At 38.6% G+C, this 22,863-nt stretch overlaps 2 protein-coding genes across 2 annotated transcripts in view; one reads left to right on the top strand and one right to left on the bottom strand.

Annotated features, from left to right (window-relative positions):
- Nucleotides 1-22,863, bottom strand: part of tap1 (transporter 1, ATP-binding cassette, sub-family B (MDR/TAP)) — a 433,854-nt gene that overhangs the window by 157,972 nt on the left and 253,019 nt on the right. The window lies entirely within an intron of this gene.
- Nucleotides 1-22,863, top strand: part of ext1a (exostosin glycosyltransferase 1a) — a 72,024-nt gene that overhangs the window by 45,209 nt on the left and 3,952 nt on the right. The window contains exons 2-7 of the mRNA XM_072692421.1: nucleotides 2,540-2,633; nucleotides 11,928-12,035; nucleotides 15,110-15,229; nucleotides 17,617-17,749; nucleotides 19,268-19,386; nucleotides 20,917-21,012. Coding sequence (XP_072548522.1) covers nucleotides 2,540-2,633; nucleotides 11,928-12,035; nucleotides 15,110-15,229; nucleotides 17,617-17,749; nucleotides 19,268-19,386; nucleotides 20,917-21,012 — 670 coding nt within the window. The remainder of the gene's footprint in view (nucleotides 1-2,539; nucleotides 2,634-11,927; nucleotides 12,036-15,109; nucleotides 15,230-17,616; nucleotides 17,750-19,267; nucleotides 19,387-20,916; nucleotides 21,013-22,863) is intronic.

Genomic DNA, 22,863 nt, shown 5'->3' with positions numbered 1-22,863 from the left:
AGAAAGGGCTTTTTCCCAACTTTTCTGTTCACTCCCGGGTGTAACCCACTTTTAAAAGGCGAGTGTGTTTGTGGTCTTCGGGTCCTTTGCTTTAGCGCTCTGTTGTTTCTGCATTACACATTTTAACATGTTTTCTAAAGGGCATTCATTCCACTTAATGCTGTTCACCTCTATCTTCGTTCAACTAGGCCGTCTCTCCTTGTGTGGGTTTGTCTGCACACAGCTGCCTTTCAGTTAGCAATAAAATAGGCTGGCACTCAGTAACTGACTGACTAAAGGGATTTGTGTGTGAAGCAGCAGAAATCCAGCTATTCACCCCCTCCCTCCCTCCTTATTTGTTCATCCCTTTTTTATACTGATATATTTCAATGATGTTACAGTAGTTCTGTAATTGTACTGTAAAACTGGTCTAGTCGAGCAAAAACCTTGTTTCTCCTCTTAGGTTTTGTTTTCAGTTTCAGTCTGGGAGTTCTTTACACACTTTCATGAGGAATGGACCAATAGAAATTCTTCAAAATGTGCTGGAATAAAATCTTTATACTTTAAAATGCATTAATTCCTATTGAAAGTTAAATAAGCTTTTCCTTCTCCTGTAAAGAAAATAAAATAAATTATAATAATGTTTTGGAGTGACACCAGCGATCATTCCCCCACAACCTGTACCAGATAATCACACACATACAAAAATCAACACAATATACTGTATTCAACACAAATATAATTGTTAACGTTGATTATACCCAGTCTCCTCACTTTTTAAAAGTAAATGAACAAATAAATTCGAGTTCAGTACATCTAAAATTGTATTTTATTTTACATATTTTTTTGTATTTTATTTTACATATGTTTTTGTATTTTATTGTATATTATTTAATTTTTTTTATTTAAACTATTCATTTTTTTTTTTTTTTAAGTACATAATTTAATCAGTTAATCAGTCAAAAAGTTAATATTCTAAGTATGGCATGCTAGAAATAATATTGAATAAAATTAAATAAAATAGGAAAAAGTAAAATATCTGTTTATCTGGAATTGAATTAGCTTTAAATGGCCTGTAAACGTATGCTGTTGTCATTTGCGGTGTGTAAATGACAGTTATGTGTGGAGAAATGAAAAGACCACTAAAATATGGTGGCCGTGGTGACCATGCAGGTCAGTCTCGAGTAGAATCGCAGGTATTTAAACGCAAAAAGACTAACAAAGAATATATCGGGTGTATTAATCTGGTGATAGTACCATCATTACATAACACTGCGCCCTTGGTCAGAAATTTAATCAAATCTAATAATGAAACACAGGAGCTTAACTATTATTATTTTATCATTAATGTTATACATTTCCCAAAAATGACAAAATTACTGGGAAATTTTCTTTTCCTGTTGATCATTTGTAATAACTTGTCTGTAATAGAACATTGTTTTATTGCATTTTACTTTACTTTACTTTTACGTATTACATTTGTGTAATAAAGTACAAAATGCCTAATTTCTAAGAATATTACATTACAAAATTAAAGTGGAGAGCAATAAATATATATATATATATATATATATATATATATATATATATATATATATATATATATATATATATAAACAAATTAGCAGTAACACATATATATATATATATATATATATATATATATATATATATATATATATATATATATATTAGTAAATTTACTCCTAGGGTTGGGTTTACTGAAGGTATGAATGATTTTAAAAAGTCTGATATATTGGATAGCAATTATTAATTGGATAAGGTACGCAATGACCTTCCAGTGTTGTTTTATATGCCTTTTATACTGACTCAGGGAGGGCATAGGTGGGGTACATTGACTGTCTGTCTGAGTAATTCAAGGATTTTTTTTTTCTTTTAAAAGGAATTACTTGAAATTTTGCTTTGTTTGTTTGCTTTTTCGCAAAATATTAACATGATGTACACCACACATAAATTTATCAGCATGGAAGCCCAAAAAACATTCAACTGAACTTGCATGAAATCTTTATACTTTAAAATGCATTAATTCCTATTGAAAGTTAAATAAGCTTTTCCTTCTCCTGAAAAAAAAATTATTAAATAAATTATAATAATGTTTTGGAGTGACACCAGCGATCATTCCCCCACAACCTGTACCCTGTACTCAACGGAACTTGCATATGGTATAAAAAAAAGAAACAAAGGTGATACAAGTTTTTATTTTTTAAGGAATGACATAGAAGATCCGTTTTTGGTTCCATAAAAAAACATTTTTTGTAAAAAAAAAAACCAAAAACAATAAAGTAAAGATACGTGAAGAATATTTTAAATGTTTTTCCCACTTTTTTATAAAAAAAAGTTTTTATGAAATAAAAAAATGTTCAATAACATCATTTAAAAGGAACTGAGCAAGTAAAAACTACCTTCATATCCAGGAAAAAAAAAAAAGTTTCAGTGGTTCAGTGCCAGGATCTGTCCGAGGCAGCACCGCATGATCAAATTCAGGGTGATTGTGTTCAGAGTTATTCACTCTTGTTTTTTCCCGTCTCCCTCTTTCTAGGTATGACTATAAAGAAATGCTGCACAACTCCACTTTCTGTCTGGTGCCTAGAGGACGCCGCCTGGGCTCCTTCCGCTTCCTTGAGGCTCTGCAGGTAATTCTCCACTCCTCCATCCCTCCTCGCACTGTGGCTCACACTCAGCAGAGGCGACGGGTTTGCTATTTTGTATTCTCCCCACAAGCAGTGGTTTGACTGTTTTTAACTGTGGTATCGGGTTTGCTGGCTCTTCGTTTTGTCTTAATTAGCAAAACCTCCTCGTCCCCCCGGGCATGTGTCGGATACTGGAGACTTCTGGTCACCTTCCAGGCCTTTGCCCTTTGCCAACACTCGGCACCGTGGCGTAGACTGATAATTATCCCCATCACTGTGTTAGGATTCTTCTCCATACGCACACCTCGGAGCACACCGCACACCACCTCGGACTCCGAACACAGCTGCCCACGGGGGTTCACCTTTACTGAAGTCACGCCACTTAGATTGTGCTCTGTAGGAGAAGAGTCAGTGTGCCATGCAGTGGGGGGGGGGATTCTCCTTCCCCTTTCCTCGTAGTTTGATCTTTTTCTTTGTTTCACATAATTTGAATTCATTCACAGAATTGAAATAAATAAAATTACTTTAGATATAAAACAGGATAAAGTATTTAATCAATTGTGGGAATACAAAAATAGACAGTAAAATACAGTAGACAGTAAAAGCAATGCGGCAGCTGCATTCCCTGCACTCTTATTTTCTAGATGTGCCACATTTCAATAAAGCCAAACCTACATTTCAGTTTACAGATTTTACTAAATGAAGCAGCTCTAGCACCTATTATTGTAACACCCAAATATTAATAACTCAATTTAACCAAACTGACCCACTAATGAAACCCAGTAGTGTAATTCAGGATCTTGACTCTTAATATAATCTCATTTGGGCAGTAGTATAATGCTGTATGCCTTATTAGAATATAGTTTATAATTCATGCTGTAATACTTTATATTATAATATTTTTTTATCTGTCAACAGTGTAATGTCATGTTTTTTGCCAATAATGTAATACGGTATTAAATTCTTAGTATATGTTTTAGGTCAAAAATGTAGTACTTACTACAGTAATTACATTATTAAATTATTAGGATGTATTTTTGGTCAAACATGTTATTAAAATGCCATACTGTAATACTAATAGCAAGATGAATTTAAACCTAATATAATACTACTTTTGAATAATGTAATACGTGAGAAATCTGTGAGAAATCTGTGTTGGGTCAAAAATGTAATACAAACTTGTGTAATTCTGTTTCACCAATATTGTAGTTCCTTAATTATTTTGAAAAATGTAAAAAAAAAATAAAAAAGAAATACTGTTATAATGCTGTACTACAATACCACAGTATGTGATTGCCGATTTATTGTATTTTTAAGAGCTGAAAAGTTCTGAAATGAATCAATTATTGGGAAAATATTTTAAGATCAAGTGCTACAATGCACACATTACTGAATATTATAATGGCTGACCATCTGTTTTCAAAGTCAATGGATCATTTCTACACCCCAGAAGCTCCCCTCTCCTGCTTGTACAGCATCCTCTTATATAAATGCCTTCACTGTTCACGCTTATCCTGCTGCACACTGACACGAATGGTCCTAACATGTAATTGAGTGGCAGTCCAGCACCTCAGCTGAAGGAAAACAGACTGTGGCTATAGACCCACCCCCCACACACACACACACCCGGTTTGTTCTAACCTGTCCACTCCACATCGCCACTGTCCAGCTAGGCATATTGAAGGCTGTGCCTGAGTAATTAGCATGGAGGAGAGCTGTGAAACCCTTTATCATTATCCTTATTAATAATCACACGTATAAATATCACACAGCGATCATTATCCTTATTAATAATAAGAGGAATCACTACTACTAGCAACTTCATAGCAACTGCAACACAATACAATAGCAATCACCTTTAATACCATAGCAACTACCTAGCAATCATTTGCAATACCATAGTAACCCCTAGCAATCACCTAGTTTTTTTTTTTCCTGGGATACAATACAGTCTGCCTAGCAACCACTAAGCAACTCCACTGACGACATTTAATACTATAGCAACTGCCTCCCAACCACAAATCAACTCCATAACAACCATCTAGCAACACCATAGCAACAACCTAGCACTCACTTGGAATACCATAGAAACCACTAGCAATCTGTCTGCCTAGCAAACACTAAGCAACTCCACTGACAACATTGAATACTATAGCAACTGCCTCCCAACCACAAATCAACTCCATAACAACCATCTAGCAACACCATAGCAACAACCTAGCAATCACTTGCAATACCATAGTAACCCCTAGCAATCACCTAGTTTTTTTTTTCTTTGGTCCTACAACACCTGAGATACAATACGTCTGCCTAGCAACCACTAAGCAACTCCACTGACAACATTTAATACTATAGCAACTGCCTAGCAACCACAAATCAACTCCATAACAACCATCTAGCAACACCATAGCAACAACCTAGCAATCACCTAGGTTTTTTAGGTTTTGTTTTTTTTTTTTTTTTTTGGTCCTGGCATACAATACGTCTGCCTAGCAACCACAAATCAACTCCATAACAACCATCTAGCAACACCATAGCAACTACCTAGCAATCACTTGCAACACCATAGTAACCCCTTGCAATCCGTCTGCCTAGCAACCACTAAGCAACACCTTAACAACCATCTAGCAACACCATAGCAACTACCTAGCTAGTAACCACTTAGCAAAACCAGTTTCACCACAGTGACCACGTAGCCACAGCCTCGCAACTGCCACTTAAGCTGTGCAGCTTTACTGCGTTTTCTTCGGGAAATTCACTTTTCTGGTTCTCAAAAAAATGGAGATTTCTTCATAATTGCTGTTGAGGTCGCCTAATTCGAACAGCCCTACTCCAGAAGTTCAGATCATGTGCAGCCTAGGCTGGTTAGAATGCTGTGCTGTTATCTTCACAGTGTGTAATTGAGGACAGATAGCTCTCACCCTCTCGTGAATCAGAAACCCACTAAACGTACAATTCTGAGAAATCGGCCCAGCGTCCACGAGCAGCCTGGGTTAGTTCTGCTGTATGGCTGTAGTAATGGTGCAGCGCGAGCTGGGTGATGCACAGTCACAAAGCTCGATTGCTAAATGTGAATTTTCCAGGAGCCGTAGGTGAGCTGCTGCGTGTGGGCGTGAGACTGACTTCTCTAAGCTGGGTTAGTTGTAGGCAATGCTAATGTTTGGGCTTTCCTCTGCAGCGAGTTAGCTCGGGTCTCGAGCAGTGTGGGTGTACCTATGGTCTTTTTTTTTTTCCTTCTGCAGCGTCTACTATGGGTTTTGTAACAACGTGGAGGTGTAGAGCTGAGCAGAGCTAAGCAGAGCATCAGGGAGGGTTCACATTGTACAGTACTGTGCAAACGCCCCTGCCAGTGAAGCCACTGTGCAGCAGTACAGCATGTACTGTATAAGTAGACAGGAAGAAGTAGTCCGTAGTCAGACTGTGCTGCTGGTCGGTGAAGAACAGCACAGGTTTAGGTCCAGACAGTGCATGGATCGGTTCCGTTTCACCAGCCGAATTAAGGACCAGTTAGATAGGATAGTGTTCACATTACCATGCTGAAGTGACTCCATTCTGATTTATTGCCTTAATATGACACAGATTTATTAATTAATTAATTTATTCTTTCTCAAATCAGAGGTCACTTTCATATCTGGTTCTAGATTGGATACGTATGCGGTTCAAGGTGAATAAAAAATTCAAGGTAATTAGCGTTAGGCTCCACTCGGTTCTGAAAGGGTTCTTCAGTGCTGGTTTATAAACAGAGAAAGACGAGTGCCGGTTCTCCCGCTGGTAAAACAGTGAGAGCGTTTCAGTGAGAGTTTTATAAAGGGTCAGATATTATGGTCTGTTTTCAGGTTCCACAGTAAAATAGCTCCACACTGCAGAACCTCAACTCCTTTATTTACCTTCTGAGAACGTCCGCACTGCTGCTGCAGCCGGCTGGGGTATAATGTCTGTTAACGCTGCCTTGAGGACAACAGCTGGCGCTCTGAACACTGTGGTGACAACAGAGGATCAGAACTGGACTGGGATTAAAATAGCAGGTACCCGATCCATTTAAACAGGTCTGGATTGGCCCTGAAAATCTGGCAAAGAACATTTATCAGTTGAAGGTTATTTAGACCTTTAAGGTTCTTGAAACTCATACAATAACACTACAGACACAAGTGCTTCTTCTATAGCCTCATGTGGTGCAACCTAGCGTAAGCCTACAGGCCTACGTTCATTTCAGCTGGAGCTGTTTTTTTTTTTCAGCAGTTAAGCCGTTTGTAACTTTGTTAGCGATACACGACTAATTTAACGTTGCAAAATATTAACCGGTTTCATAAGAATTTGGTGAAAATACATGAGTAAAACTGATGGGCAAATTACATGTTGGGCTGAGATCCCGTCAGGTACTATGTAGCTTATGCAGTTGCTGTACACTGCTTGTAAAGAGGCTCTGTATAGTGTCTCTTTTTCTATGACATACATGCAGTTTCTAGAAATAGCCAATCAAGGTTATTTGAATTGGGCTTTTACAGTAGTAGGACCAGTAGAGTCCAGTAGTAGGACAAGATCATCTACAAATCATAAAACATAAAGACAAAGGCATCAGTGGCAGGGAAAATGGCGATGGTCAAAAGCCGATCCGCACCAAGAGCCCTTCCAGCTTCAAGTACGGCTCGGCTCGACCCGCCATCCTTTAAGATCCACGGAAGACGAGCGTCCAGACTTTTTTCTGTCCTGCACTGAAGTGGTGGAACGAGCTTCCCCTGGGTGTCCGAACAGCAGAGTCCAACACTCGCTGTCTTCAAACTCAGACTGAAGACCCTCCTCTTCTGAGAGAACTTGGACAAATAGCAGAGTACTATGGTCTCCTTACTGACTTGTGTTTAGTAGAGTCTAAACTTAGAGGATCTTTGAATTTTTAGTCTATTTAAACTAGCTGAGGTTTTTCTTGAGTGAATAGTGAAGCACTGTTGTAAGTCGCTCTGGATAAGAGCATCTGCTAAATGCTTTAAACGTATTGTACTGTACTGTATTGTAAATGTACTGTAATGGAAGAAAAACTTCCTCAGAGCTGGAGGAGAAAACCTTGGGAGAGACCCATCCTCCCCTGGCCTCAAAATTTTTGATAAAATACTGATAAAATACCAGTGATAGGTCAAAGTATGTTTTCTAAGTACGTTATAATAACAGAAGCATCTTATCAGCTAGTCTTACCATGTTTTTTTTTTTTGTTTTTTGTTTTTTTTTATACACAAGAATTTTGAGAGCGAGAGAGAGAGCGAGAGAGAGAGGCTTTAGCCTCCCGTGGTTATATCTGTGTGTATGTATTTCAGCAGATTGGAGGCTTGGTTAATGACACTGAAGGGATTAGGATGGGGGAGCAGGATGATACTGGAGCGCAGGGGGACGTGGGGGGCCAATCGCATACTCGCGCCCAGCTTAACAGATTAGCAGCAGGACACGGACACAAAAACACACACACACACACACACACACACACACACGCAGACACACACATGCACTTGCAGAACCAGTGTAGGCAAAATGTGGGGTGCCGAGGGTCAAAAGGAAGTAGGTATAAATACAAGGTGAGTTCTAACATTAAAGTGTATTTTGTTACTAAGATACTTAAAAACATAAAAAATATGAATTTAAAGGCAAATAATAATTAAATGGGCCAAACTAACATCCTCACAGGCCCAGTTCAGCCCGCTGTCAATTTCTTTTTGGCATCCCTGGTAATGATCCTTGAAGACGACCTTTGGACTAGTACAGTCGTTATTGATCATCTAATCAATGATATTTCTTGTGGAAAAAATCCACAAAAGAATTCAGTGACTACAGGCAACTCCTTAAAACTGTGGCCGAAAGGCGAAACTGACGGACAGGGGCCACCGGCCTGATTCACAGCCTGTCAATGAAAATCGCTTCACCTCCAGGTAAGAATTGCATCTGAAAGTCAGCGCATCTAATAAAACCTATTTATATATCTATAAATCTATTTATCTATCTATCAATTAATTACACATATAAAGTAATAATAAATAAAGAATTAAAAGTCTATAAATGGTATATAAATAGTCTGTAAATATATTCTAATACATAAAGTCTAATACATATAAACTATATAAAGTCTAATAAATAGTCTAATAAATATAAACTATATAGTCTAATATATAGTCTAATATAAACTACATACATTCTAATAAATACAAACTATATACATTCTAATATATTATATTATTATACATATCTAATATATATTCTAATATAGCTATATAAAGTTTAATACAGTCTATTAAATATAAACTATAAATTCTAATAGAAACTATATTAAGTCTAATAATACAGTCTATTAAACATAAACTATATACATTCTAATTAATATGAACTATATGAAGTCTAATAAATACAGTCTATTAAATATAAACTATATTATAAATAAATTATAATACATTTAAACTATATAAAGGTCTAAAAGTCTAAAGTAAAGTCTAATAAATATAAACTATATAAAGTCTAATATATAGTCTAATATAAACTATATAAATTCTAATAAATATAAACTATATAAAGTCTAATAAATACAAACTATATACATTCTAATTAATATAGCTATATAGTTTAATACAGTCTATTAAATATAAACTATAAATTCTAATAGAAACTAAATAAAGTCTAATAAATACAGTCTATTAAATATAAACTATAAATTCTAATAGAAACTATATTAAGTCTAATAATACAGTCTATTAAACATAAACTATATACATTCTAATTTATATGAACTATATGAAGTCTAATAAATACAGTCTATTAAATATAAACTATATTATAAATAAATTATAATACATTTAAACTATATAAAGGTCTAAAAGTCTAAAGTAAAATCTAATAAATATAAACTAAAAGTTTGATAAATCTATAAGTCTTCATATTAAGTACTTATTTATTAGGTACTAGGTATGCACGATTAGTAAAGGAAGAGTTTAATTGCACAGAGTAACAACCTATTTTACTCTGCATATGACAATAAGAGACTTGAATCTTAAATAAAAGGTTCATCATGCATAGTCTTTTATTTGCAAAATACTTTCTTGGAAAAATATCAATAAAATAAAACCTGCCCTAAAGACTGTCTGTGTCCTGCTTTGAGACAGTCAACGAATATTAAATATTACATGATCAGTATGCAAATGTGCTTGTTACCCACGGCCATTTGAGAGAGAGTAAATTTCAATTATTATTTTTTTGTTCATCAAATGATGGTAGTCCCACCACTGAACAGAACATTGGCCGTTATTGCTCCCTGAAATGTCATGTCTAGCCAAAAATGTCAGTTTTATGTGTAGTGTAACCTCCTGCATTATTTACGACCCTCCGTGCACCCCTAAAACACGCAAATGGACCTGGTTCGCTTGTTCCAAAAACAGCATAATAACCCTGAGTAGCTGTAGACAGATGGTGCATTGTTTCAGGATCTAATGGCCGTGTGGACATAAATTAGCATTTCTGGCTTCATTAACGGTCATTAGTGTTGGGGTAGAAATGTCTATCAGGACGTCAGCGGCCAGGTAGCATCGCCTGACTTTTCTGGGTTACCCCGTGCCAGCCTGTCGTCAAGTGGTTTGTTTATTCATCATATTGAAACCCAGGTGTTGCTTGTACTGCGCTGTGCACGGACACGTTATGCACGGTTTGTTATTGACGACTATTTACGACTTCAGCAGCACAATTATAGAAGATTTCGACGGCTGGATGGGCACGCAGTTATTCCAGTCATAAAACCATAGCCGACAGCTACGGAGTTAACACCAGGATCTCCTACTGGGTTTCCAGCCTCTGTGTTCCTTTAGTATCATGAACTGTATCTCCTGTCTTTTTACTCTCTGCCGCGTTGATGTTCTGGGTCTCTCGTACTTGATTAGGAGACGTGAACATGCCTGGTAATTCTGCTGTAGCGCGTGGCGAGGCCGTGTAATGGAGACGCACAGTATATCCTTGGGAATTTCTCTATTATCCGTATGCCGCTGGCCTTTGCGGTGTTGAAGAGCTTTGCCATGTGTGCAGAAGACTGTAATGGGAAAATGAGCCCTCTAACACACTCTTCTTGACCAGTCACGGGTCCAGATGAGTGTTTGTGTGGGAGTTTATTGCTGGAATCCATTTACACTAAGTTATGTTGGTAAAATTGATGCATCTCAGTGTTTTATTAGTGGTGTCGTGGACTGTGTTTGATCTGTGATCTGTGCGTATCCGCTCCCGCAGTCCTCAAGGCAGCATTAACAGACATTATACCCCAGCCGGCTGCAGCAGCAGTGCGGACGTTCTCAGAAGGTAAATAAAGGAGCTGAGGTTCTGCAGTGTGGAGCTAATTTCCAGTGGAACCGGAAAACAGACCGTAATATCTGACCCTTTATAAAACTCTCACTGAAACGCTCTCACTGTTTTACCAGCGGGAGAACCGGAGAACCGCTCACTCGCTTTTCTCTGTTTATAAACCAGCACTGAAGAACCCATTCAGAACCGAGTGGAGGCTAATGCTAATGCTAACACACACACACACACACTATAGAAACCCCAATCAGACACACAGCACATTCACCCACTATCACCAGTTATTACACACCAGTAGACCAACAACCACAGATACCAGTCCAGCGTGTGTACCACTGCACACACAGGAAGTGATTAGACTGCAGTGTTGTAAAGGAGCTGGGAGCTGATTGGTCAGGGAGGAGATCAGACTGGATTATCAGATATTAAACACTATAAAACAGTGATTTTAAGAAAAGTCTCGACTAAACTAAATCAGACTCCAGAATATATTTTTTATTTATTTTATTATTATTGTAATTTGTATTGTATTACTGTGCTATTGTACAATTGCTACTGGCTGCTAAATACCTTCAGTATCAGTGAAGTATCTGTTTATCTATCTGACCATCTATCCATCCATCCAATGTTCAGATGAAGATCAAATGTCCAGATGTTCAAAATGCAAAGGTTTTTGTTGGGTGTCCTATTTTTATTTATTTATTTATTACATGCCAGGTGTATCTGTTATTAAACCCCCAGCACTAGGCTGTGATGAAGCTCCTTTCAGTACTTTTTGGGTTGAGCTGGAGTGGCAGAACTTATCATCCCAACATCTGGTGTAAAGCCTTCCCAGAAGATTGGAGACTATTATAACAGTGGGGGACAAACTCATTTTAAATGTCTTAATAGATGAAAACTTGGCAGCCTGTAAACATTGGGACATGGTGTGGATCGTCTCGATCAACCAGCCTTACGTTATAACCTGTTTGCTGTTCTGTTCTGCAGGCTGCCTGTATTCCCGTCATGCTCAGTAATGGCTGGGAGCTTCCCTTCTCGGAGGTCATCGACTGGAACACTGCTGCGGTCATTGGGGACGAGAGGCTGCTTCTACAGGTATAGACATGCAGTATATTGACCCAGACTATTGACCCAGACTGGGCTTATCTTGTTGGAGTTCCTGTTCTTTCATTTACTAAGATAAATTTTATGAGTTTGATAAGCATAAGAACATTATTTATTACACAGATCAGTAGGAACTACAGTATTTACACTGTAGCTAAACATAGAGATTTAAAAAAATATTGAATAAATGTATTTGTATAGTGCTTTTTACAACTAGCGTTCTTACAAAGCAGCTTTACGGAATCAGTAATTAGTAAAAAGACAGGAAACCTAGGAAACAAGGAAAAACTTCCTCAGAGCTGGAGGAAGAAACCTTGGGCAAAACCAAGACTCAGAAGGGGGACCCGACCCACCCATGAGCCTATTTATAAATTATTGATAAGTCAGCGAACTACCAGGACTGTTGTACTTCTCAGGTGAGCAACATATTCTATAATATAATAATCATAATAAAAATAATAATATACCCCCCCATAGACCACCATTGGCATTCATCCTGCATCCAAGCACACCAAAATTGTCCCAAATCCCCAAATTTTATTAAGATAAGGTAGTCCTTTATTAGTCCCACAGTGGGGAAATTCTCAGTGTCACAGCAGAAAGGGATAGCAAGACAATCAGAAAAAACATAGATAAATAAATTACACTATATACACAATATAAATAAGAATTAAAAAAGCAATAACAATATTATTTACAGGTTATTATTTACAGATGAATAAAAGGTATTTGCACGTATTTGTCACTGTACAGTGTACAGCGAAATGTGTCCTCCGCATTTAACCCATCTGGTAGTGAACACACACTTACACACATGTGTTAGGGGCAGTGAGTACACACACACACACACACACCCAGAGTGGTGGGCAGCCAACTCCAGCGCCCGGGGAGCAGAGAGGGTAAAGGGCCTTGCTCAAGGGCCCAACAGTGGCAGCTTGCCGAGCCCGGGAATCGAACCCACAACCCTGTTATCGATATCCCGGCGCTCTAACCGCTGAGCCACCACTGCCCCAATAACACTTTTAACACAATTTAGACCTGATAAAGACATATTCAGCCAACCCTTTACTTGCTTCACTGCTTTATTGTTTATTAGCGAAAGCAGTTCTGTCTTTTCTGCTTGAGGTGCTGCTCCTCGTTGTTCTGCCACAGAGTCGTTGATTGCACTGCTGGCTAAATCCATGGGGAAGATTTAGGAACAAGCCGCAGTGTAATTGAAATGGGACCCAAGTCTCATGCTTACAGCGCAAGGCCAAAGGACACTGTGGGGTTACAATGGTGACGGCTTCTTTCAAAGTGGAGTACCAGGTTTCTGTACTTAATATGCCTCTGACTGCAATCGGCATCCCAGCACCGTTAAAAGCTGAACAAAGAGGCTGTAAATTGGCTTGAGTGATTCTTTACAGTCACGGACACAGAGAGTGTTCCTGCTGCGACTTTATGCGGTTTTTAATGAGTCTGTTTACCCAGAGCGGCCGAGTTACTCCACTGTGGAAAGGCCAAAGCGATGGAGATGGGCCTCATAATAAGCTCATGGCTCATGTTCCTGTTTATTAGAGAGTGATTTATTTATTAGACAAGAACAGCTTTTTTTCAGACGTGTGGCTGATTTGAGCGAGTCCTCACAGAACGGCGGGTAATGTGGAGTAAATACACAACAAATGAAGCTGTGATGTCAGAACTTTCTAATAGGGTACCTTTCATTTTCTTTTTATTGCAAGTGAATGGTACACTGGTCCTTTTAAAGTATGCTGATGCTGAGAGATATATCAATATTGATATATTTCTCAGAATATAATGGGAAGTTGGTCCTATGAAGGTTTTATGCATGCATAAAGTGTTTGGCAAAATATCGTCGCCCGTCCAAGGAAAAACCTTCAGCCTTCAAAACTTTACAGTGACTTTACATGAGAAGGCTGAATAGAAGTCAATGTCAAATAAAAGTTGATTCTGAGTAATTCAGATCATTTCTATTGGTCTATTCAACCTAGAACTATAACAGAGCAGCTACAGGGTTCGAACCATGGAGAAAACGGAAAATGGACAAAAATAGATACGTTTTTCATTGGACAGTAACGATGTGGACCTCTCTTTTCAAATGACACGTTCTGTTGATTTTCTAAGTAAAAAAGTAAAAATAAGTTAACAAATCCTCCAACAAAGCTTAAATACGGCATTTTCTGCTATTTACAAAGCACAGTTTATTTATATTTTGAGAATAAATTAAGCTCAATTCTGCAAACAGTAATTGGGCATTAAAATGTACGTAGGAGCATTCTCTATAGTCACTAATAGATGCACACAGATCCTGACCCAGACACTGCCCTAAAAGTCTAACTGGACCTTATTGAGCTGTTTACTGCTATTTACAAAGCACACTTTTATTTATATTTTCAGATTAAATTATGCTCAATTCTGCAAACTAATTGTGCGTAAGAGCGTTCTCTATAGTCACTAATAGGTGCACTGTGGCCCAGGTCCCGACCCAGGCACTGCCCTATCCTTACCTGGACTCACAACCAATAAACTATTGAGAACAGTTTAGGTGTTAATTTAAGCCAGCATACCTTTTTCTAGCCTTTTTTAGCTATTAAAGCTTTTTGAAAGCAAGCAGTACTGCGTGAAGGGTTAAGCACTTTTTTAAAGGTTCACGTGTTTCCAAAAGCAGTCAGGTTTTCCTTGAAATGAGAAAAGTAATTTTACAGTTTATTATTTAGAATTTGTGTGAAAACTACTGGTAAATATTGTTGAAATATACTGAATTGTAATTTGGTTCGATATTCAGTTGTTGTCTACATAAAATATTGGAACTACTCGGCTACTTGAATATACAGGATATGGCACTGATACGTAATGCAAGTTAGACTGTATGATGTTCAGGACTGGACCTTATTGAGCTGTAATGAATTATCCCAGCTGTAGATGATGTGTGTATTTACACAGCATCTCCATCTCCATCACTCCATAAACATCCTTTACTTTTGGATGAATTAACCCTAAATTAGCCACACTGCCTGGCTGAATTATTATTATTATTATTTATTTATTTATTTTTCTCTCCTCAGATCCCCTCCACCGTCCGCTCCATTCACCAGGACAAGATCCTGTCTCTCCGCCAGCAGACGCAGTTCCTGTGGGAGGCGTACTTCTCTTCTGTAGAAAAGATCGTGCTCACCACACTAGAGGTACAGTAACTCCCCCTCCCCAGAATTACCGCCCCAAATCAATGAACATCCCTCACTGCGCTTAAGACACGCTCTCATTAAACTTTCATGACCCTCAACCAGTAATGGCACCAAACCCATCTCCGCTGCTCTGCAGCATTGCAGGCTTCGGCCTCTTCCATTAGCCTGAACCCGAGACTGTATAGCGCCATGGTATACTTTGGAATCGGTCAGTGTTGTCTGGCCAATCAATCACGTTGTTGAGCTATTCCTGAAGGAGCAGACATACGCAGGCCTTGCTCTGGCTCCAGTTTCGCACACTTTTACTCCAGAGGAAGTGTTGACGCCCAGAGGCCTGTCGGATTGGTGTTGGTGAGTAAGGGGACACCCAAGCCAGGCCCTGCTGTGAAGATCTATAGCTGATTGCTGGAACAGGTGTCTGAGGAGGCACAGCTGCAGACCACAGCACCTTGGAAACCCCTGTCGTTGAGGCGCCCATGTTTTTCTGTGTCTCCTCCATCTGTAATGTTACCATGTTTCTGTGTATTTGGGAAGGAACAGAACACCTGTTGACTGATACTCACTTGCTCAGTTCTGTCCATAAATTATTATGCAGAAAAAATGTTCTTGCAAATGGAGATCTATGATCTCTAGTTAGAAAGGCTAAGGGTTGGCCCCATCATCTGGAGATCGCTAGTTCCATCCCTGGTGATGCCAAGTTCTGGAAACGAGCATAACTGGCACTGCCTCCATTTTCGTCCAGGTGATTTTGCTAAGTGAACAGAAGTGAACAAATCTTCTACAGGAAACACACTTAAATATTAATATATCATATATATTAATTGGGTATTAATGGGGGCAGTGGTGGCTCATCGGTTAGCGCTCCGGGCTATTGATGACAGGGTTGTGGGTTCAATACCCTTCACCCTCTTTAAGTTGGCTGCCCATCGCTCTGGGTGTGTGTGTGTGCTCACTGCCTCTAGTTCTCTAGAGCGTATCTGGCACTGCCTCCATCTTCCTCCAAGTCAAGTCAGGAGGCTTTTATTGTTATTCCATCTGTGAACAAGTACACAGCGATATTCCGCTCCTCTAGGACCATCATGGTGCAAGATCGAGCAAAGCGTTACATTACCCTGCAAACCTCACAATTCAGCTCATCGTTTGCGTTCCACTGTTGGCGGATGGCGTCTTCAGATTGTTCGCCACTCAGTTCTGTTGAAGGGGGTGTCCGCTTGATTGCAAACGTTCAATAATAATTCCTGTGTGTAAAGGAGAGTGACTCAGTGGTCTACGCACAGCCACTATGGCCCGGGGTTCGAGAGGTCGAATCCCAAACCATGCTGCTTTGCCACTAGAGGCCAGACTCTGAGAGAGCACAGTTAGTCGTGCTCTGTTCGGGTGGGTAAATGGGGGGCTCTGCCCTCATATTGAAAAAAGTGATGTTAACTGGCGCAGGTGTGTGTGCTAGGTGGTGCGGTGGAGCTAGGGCCCAATCGCGTTCCTCCGATGCCACATCAGTTGGAAGAGAGACGGTGGCTGCCTTTGCTATGCATTGGGGAAGACGCGTTAGGTCCTTGTCCTCCTAGTGTCATTGCTAGTCCTAGGGGGAGCTACAAACTGGTGGGCTAATTTGCTGAACCAGAAATGGAGCAAAGGGAACAAATTAGATAAATAAATCAATAAAAATAACAATAAGAAGAACAATTCAAGGATTTTTTTCTTTTTAGCAGCAGATTACACTAATAGTTCTTATCTATATATATTTAAAGCTTTTTCTGGTAGAAATTTAACTTTGTAAAATTTGTGAAATAATCCACATTCCTTTTTTTGTCAATGATGTTCAAATAACACGACACATTGTTGACCTGTATTGGACTGCCATGCTCATGTATGTGCATGTTTTACAATGATTGACAGATTTTCCACAGACTATTTCCTGGATATGAAAGGAAACACTACATTTTCAGGAATAATCCACATACATGTAGACATTATTTATTTTAAACCACTCAATCAAAGATGCCATTTTGTAACCTGTGTACTGTTTCTGCAAGATTTCTGTACAGCCTTATTAATACTGGAGCACCAGCTTTCCAGAACGGTCATCTACTCCCCTGTCTGTTTTTGTCAGGGTCAAACATTCCCTCTCAAAAGGAGTCGAATGTCAGTATGAGGTAAAAGCAAACTGTAAAGGTGACGGTCGTTCAGTGCAGAGCAATTGCTGGTCAAATATTTCACCGAAAGACGTTAACGAAAGCCTCTGGAACCTTTGCTCCTCCTAGCTCACGCCCCGGCAGTGTTGACATTCATAAGAGAGTTATTTATTTATTTATTTATTTATTTATTTATTTACTTATTTTTATCCCAGTAGATTTTGTGCAAACTGATCATGGTGTCCCCTCTTTCAGATCATCCATGACCGGGTGTTGCAGCAGATTGGCCGCAGCAATCTGATGTGGAACAACCTTCCCGGAGGTCTCTTCACGCTGCCGCAGTACTCCTCCTACCTGGGCTCCTTTCCTTTCTTTTATGCTCCACTTGGTGAGTGGCCTGCATGCTGTCTTTTACACTATTCCCTTGTGCTTTACCCAAAAAAGCTAATGTTTGCCTATGTAGCGTTAGTTATTGCATAGAAAAAGTATAAAAACGCTAGTACCTGCTAGTTTCAGTGATTTTTGGGGAGGGGTGTGGGAAAAATGGCCATCTTCTTTTTTTGCTGCATTGAGGGTTACCTCTACAGTTACTATTCCTCGGTTTCGTTAACCAAGTTTTCACTTTTTCTGCTTAAAAAAAAAAGTGGTTCACTTGTAATTGTAATCTAGACAATTAAATATAAGATTCTCAGACCAAAGATTAGTCACCTTGCATCTTTAAGGTATTAGTAACTTTAGGCTCCTGCAGATGGCGCTGCATGAGGATGATCGGGCTATAGGTACCTGTATGGTGTGCGACTGGACTCATAGACTGAGAAGAGTCTTGTTGGATGTGTTTAAAATGGATCGCAAAGCAGATACAGTTAATGATTGGCCCACGTGAGTAAAGGCCTCTTGCGTGCCACTCTGCTCCATATGCTGATGGTCTGCAGTTCTCTCTGGAGTGTTCTTCCTGTGGTGAAGAACCTGCGCCGACTTCTAGAGGCAGTTCTTGCCTGGAAGTGAAGCAGTTTTCATTCACAAGCCGTGAATCATCAGTCCATCTGTCAATCAGTTTTGTCTATGGGCCACAGTTCTGACGAGAATTTCCTGTAGACTGGGATTTCTGCCAGTGCTGGAAGTAGATGCACCCTAAAACCAGCTAAACCACCAAACACAAAGACTCTTAATCTCACGCTGGCATGTCTTCAGTCCTGAAAATGAAGTATATAATTATCATTCACATAACAGATTACTCACAGGTTTATTGTGAGCAGTAGTATTGTCCTGTTTGTAGGTAAACAGTGATGCTGTGTGTGTGTGTGTGTGTGTGTGTGTGTGTGTGTGTGTATATGTGAGACCTTTCCCACAGTGCTAATTAAACCTGACTGCAGAAGTGACGTGTCTGTTACAGTGTACTGGCTGGTCAGAAGCTCTTTAATAATTATAAATAGTACGACCCCTTATCTGTGCGGTGCCTGATTTACCCACAGTGCACAATTCTTAAATAAAATGCTTATTATCCAGACTGCCCTGCCATGTTTGAAGGAAAAGGCCCTAACTCCATGGTGACGGGATGTGTCGGAGCTGTTTCCACTGTCCTCTTCTCAAAAGGCCAGATGAGTCACAGTCTAGACCGGAGTTCTTTTCATTGATGTAAAAATACGCATTAAACCATGTGTTTTTGGAGCCCTGTGGTCTGTGTTTGTCCTCTGTTTGGGTTCTCAGTCAGTTTTGCCATGCCTTTGTTCCTGACGTTATACGGTCACAAGGACCGGAGTTAATTCTGAGTGTTTAAACGCTTTATACCTTTCGGGGATGAAGGTGTGGAAACTTTTGATGTTGAAATACCAAAGAAGGTTTATATGGAATAAACAAGTTTTTTTTTTCCCACCTCTAATCACAAACACCTTTTTCCCCCATACAGGTATCAAACCAAATCCCAAGTTCACAGCAGTGATTCACGCAGTAACACCCCTGGTGTCCCAGTCTCAACCCATCCTGAAGCTGCTAGTGGCTGTGGCCAAATCACAGTACTGTGCCCAGGTATGGACAGGGGGTCTCTTTATATCTGGGATCCAGTGTTTGATACTAATTACATTAACAGTAGAGTAACCCATCAGCTCTGAATGCACTATATGTGAACTGTACTGATGCTGGTATGCAGAAAACGCTGAACACTGGGGTTTACAGTGATTGGTTTCGAGAGTAGTGCTGCAGGTAATGCTCAGTTTTTCACATCAGCTGTACTTAATTTTTAGAAGTGCTGTTTTCCCCACTTCTGGTTGGATACTAGCTGCATTTCACTGGCTTGTACTTGTACTTTCTCAATAAACATGTAACTAATCTGAATATTTACTCTGGGAAAAACATTGTTGTAACATTTAAGTGGACGTTTTCTGATGCTACATAGAATTATTTGCAAAAGGTTTTCCAATGTTGCTGAATACACTGCTTTATATTTCTGTTGTAGAAGATTTTGAATACAGTGAAACTATGTGTAGTGAATTCTAAACAGATGTTCTACAAAACTGATCATTTCAGTATCATATCGGCATCAGTATACGTCCTTTATACCAATTATTTAGACGATTATTCAAATTATTGGAAGAATTAAATTGGACTAAATGTAGAAATATTCATTTTGTAATCTTTTAGCATCTTTTAAAATGATTCATTTTAACACACTGGGCCCTATTTTAGCGATCTTCTTTGATCTGTTTGCTATCGAAACGACTGGAAAAATATGCCTTGCTCAGCTCAAAATGCTCAGAAGTCCTGTACCAAGTCTCTTATTTAATCATGGGTGTGTTTTTTTTTTTTTGTTTGTTTGTTTGGTTTTTTTTTTGTTTTTTGTTTTTTGCCGTAACATGCTATAAACCAATCAGTGTGTCGCTCGCCACCCCCTTTAAGAGCCAGGCGCGGTCTAGCGTGATCAAATGATAACCATGTATATTAATTGAGTAATAAAGTGTAATTTGCTAATCATAGCACATGGTTGGTGTGGCGCAACAGATAACACCACCACCTACCATTGTGTTACAACAACACCATGTGGGAGACCAGGGTTCGATTCCCGGTCTGGGTGACTTTGCTGCGCTACACCAATAAGAGTCCTTGGGCCAGACTCCTAACACTACATTGGCCCACCCCCTCTGTAATACGAGTAACCTTATAAGTCGCTCTGGATAAGAGCGTCTGCTAAATGCCATAAATGTAAATGTAAATATAAATAGCTCTACTAATGTGCAGTAACTGCAAATTTCCCAGGCCTCCGAACCTCCACATCACACTATTCCTTGGTTTTCCTTCTGTACAACACTTGTTACAGTTTTATTGAAGCAAGACGGACACTAAAGCCAGCAGGCTTGTTGGGCTGCAGTCTGAGAACCCTCTGTGTTATGCAACTAACTATCAAGCTTAAGCGCCACAGATCCCTGTAAGGCCTCCATTAAATTTGTCTGGACAAAATGTCTCTTGTTATGATTAGGTAGAGCTTGTTTTGATTGTCATTCTGCCTCAAATTATTATTCTTTTTTTAATTATTATTTATTTATTTATTTATTTATTTTTTAGATCATTGTCCTGTGGAACTGTGACAAGCCTCTTCCTGCGAAGCACCGCTGGCCAGCCACATCTCAGCCAGTCGTCGTGATTGAGGGAGAGAGTAAGGTAAATGGAAGACCCTTCAGTCAGTCAACGTTTGTCAGAATGGAGCTGTTGGCTTAGTTATACACAGGAAAATGCCCATTAAAATCTGGCCTTTTAGAGACCGGTAACTGTAATCAATAATAAACACATTGTTGTGACTGATGCTGATTACCAGTGCATTAGCTTTAGCCTTAGCATTTTAAAACCAGTTCTGTATAAAGACTGGCCAAAGAGCAGCCTGCAGGCCAAAGCTGAATAATGATGCCTGGTCTGGCGCTCCATAGTTACCCAAACCCCCACTTCATTACTAGCATTATGAACATAAACATTTTTATACTACACTCTTGGTAAATAAGAGGTCTCTGCAGTACTGAAAAGGTTAGTTGGCTCATAATAATAGAGGTACTATGTAGAACAGGTATCAAACAGAAAATTGTACAAAAGGGTTTTTTCTTATATGCAAAGAACATTTTAACCAAGCACAAAACTTTTTAAGCATCCAGGTGGTTCTGTGTAAAACCTATATTACAGAAGCCTTGAAACGGTGTATACATAAAGAAAATTCAGGTTTCTGTTTATTTGTTTGTTTGTTTTTTTTGGTGCACAGCTTGTAGTGTTATAAAAAAAAATACATTCATAAATTGTATTTGGACTGAAATCAGCTTTCCCATTTATTTACTCTTCCAAAGGCAGCAAATGCATAATCAAATATCAGTCGAATCTGAACTTTTGTTTGATGGTGATAATTATTTTAAACAATTTGCTGTTTTTTGACATGATTCCATATCATATATCAATATACATACTTAGTGACAAATGAGTAATCAAAAAATAAAAAATGGCAGTGCGAAATTATCTGTACATCAGTGTTATTCATCTTGTGTATTCTTTATTAACATAGTTTTAGTCTAAAACTTAGTTAGTATTATATTTTTGATCATATCCTCTTGATTCTTGTTAATATCATTTTTAAATATAGTTGTCAATGTTGCTGCCAAATGTAACTTCAGTTGAATTTCTTTTTTGGAGATTCAAGGTGTTTGTGTGACAGCTATATAGTGGAATAATTTGCTGTTTACTTAATTTTGTTGTACGTTGTTTGTTGTACAGTGACAGTGAATCTATTATTATTATTAATAATAATAATAGTAACATTAGTAGAATAATAATAGTAATCGTTTTTTATATTATTATTAATAATAATAATAGCAATAATAATGAAAATCATACTTGCTTTTAGTATTTGTATTATATAATACTAATACTTATTATTATTATTATTATTATTATTACAAACCTGAGATTGCTTTAGTTACAGTATAATTTTAACAATTATAAAAAATAAAACTAATAACTGCAGATTAACAGTCCGGTCCTTTTCTGGATTGAAAGTGAAATGCTGAGAAACGTATGCTTGTGTTCAGGACACACCGATTGATATGATGCCCACCCACCTCTGCTTCCCTCTATTGCAAATGGTCTTCTCTTAGCGACTCTGGGAAGTCACTGAGCCATTGATCTCAGAACTTTTGTCAAGTGGAGTCTGCGTTTTCTCATCACACAGAGCAGCTTGCTCTTGAGCTTTATTGCCACTGCAAATAGTGGATGGGATGTACTTGAAGAAAAGAGGAAGTGTCACTTTGGCTGGGTCTGATCTAGCCTCTTCAGTAATTTACCATAGATCATAATGGCAGTGTTTCCTAAAGCATTTATAGCGTAACAGTCCTAATGATATCGTATAATCCTCAGAATGACACTCTCCTCCATAATGATGGTTATTATGCTGAGAAGGCTTGGTGTTTTGAAAAGCACAGTACAGACATTCGGTGTAAAGCAAGGCGGCAGCATTTAAGCAGTGCTGTAATGGTTTCC

The sequence above is a fragment of the Salminus brasiliensis genome, chromosome 1, assembly GCF_030463535.1.
Source record: "Salminus brasiliensis chromosome 1, fSalBra1.hap2, whole genome shotgun sequence".
Classification (NCBI taxonomy): domain Eukaryota; kingdom Metazoa; phylum Chordata; class Actinopteri; order Characiformes; family Bryconidae; genus Salminus; species Salminus brasiliensis.
The sequence above is the reverse complement of the archived record's forward strand: the minus strand, read 5'-3'. Positions and strand labels throughout refer to the sequence as shown.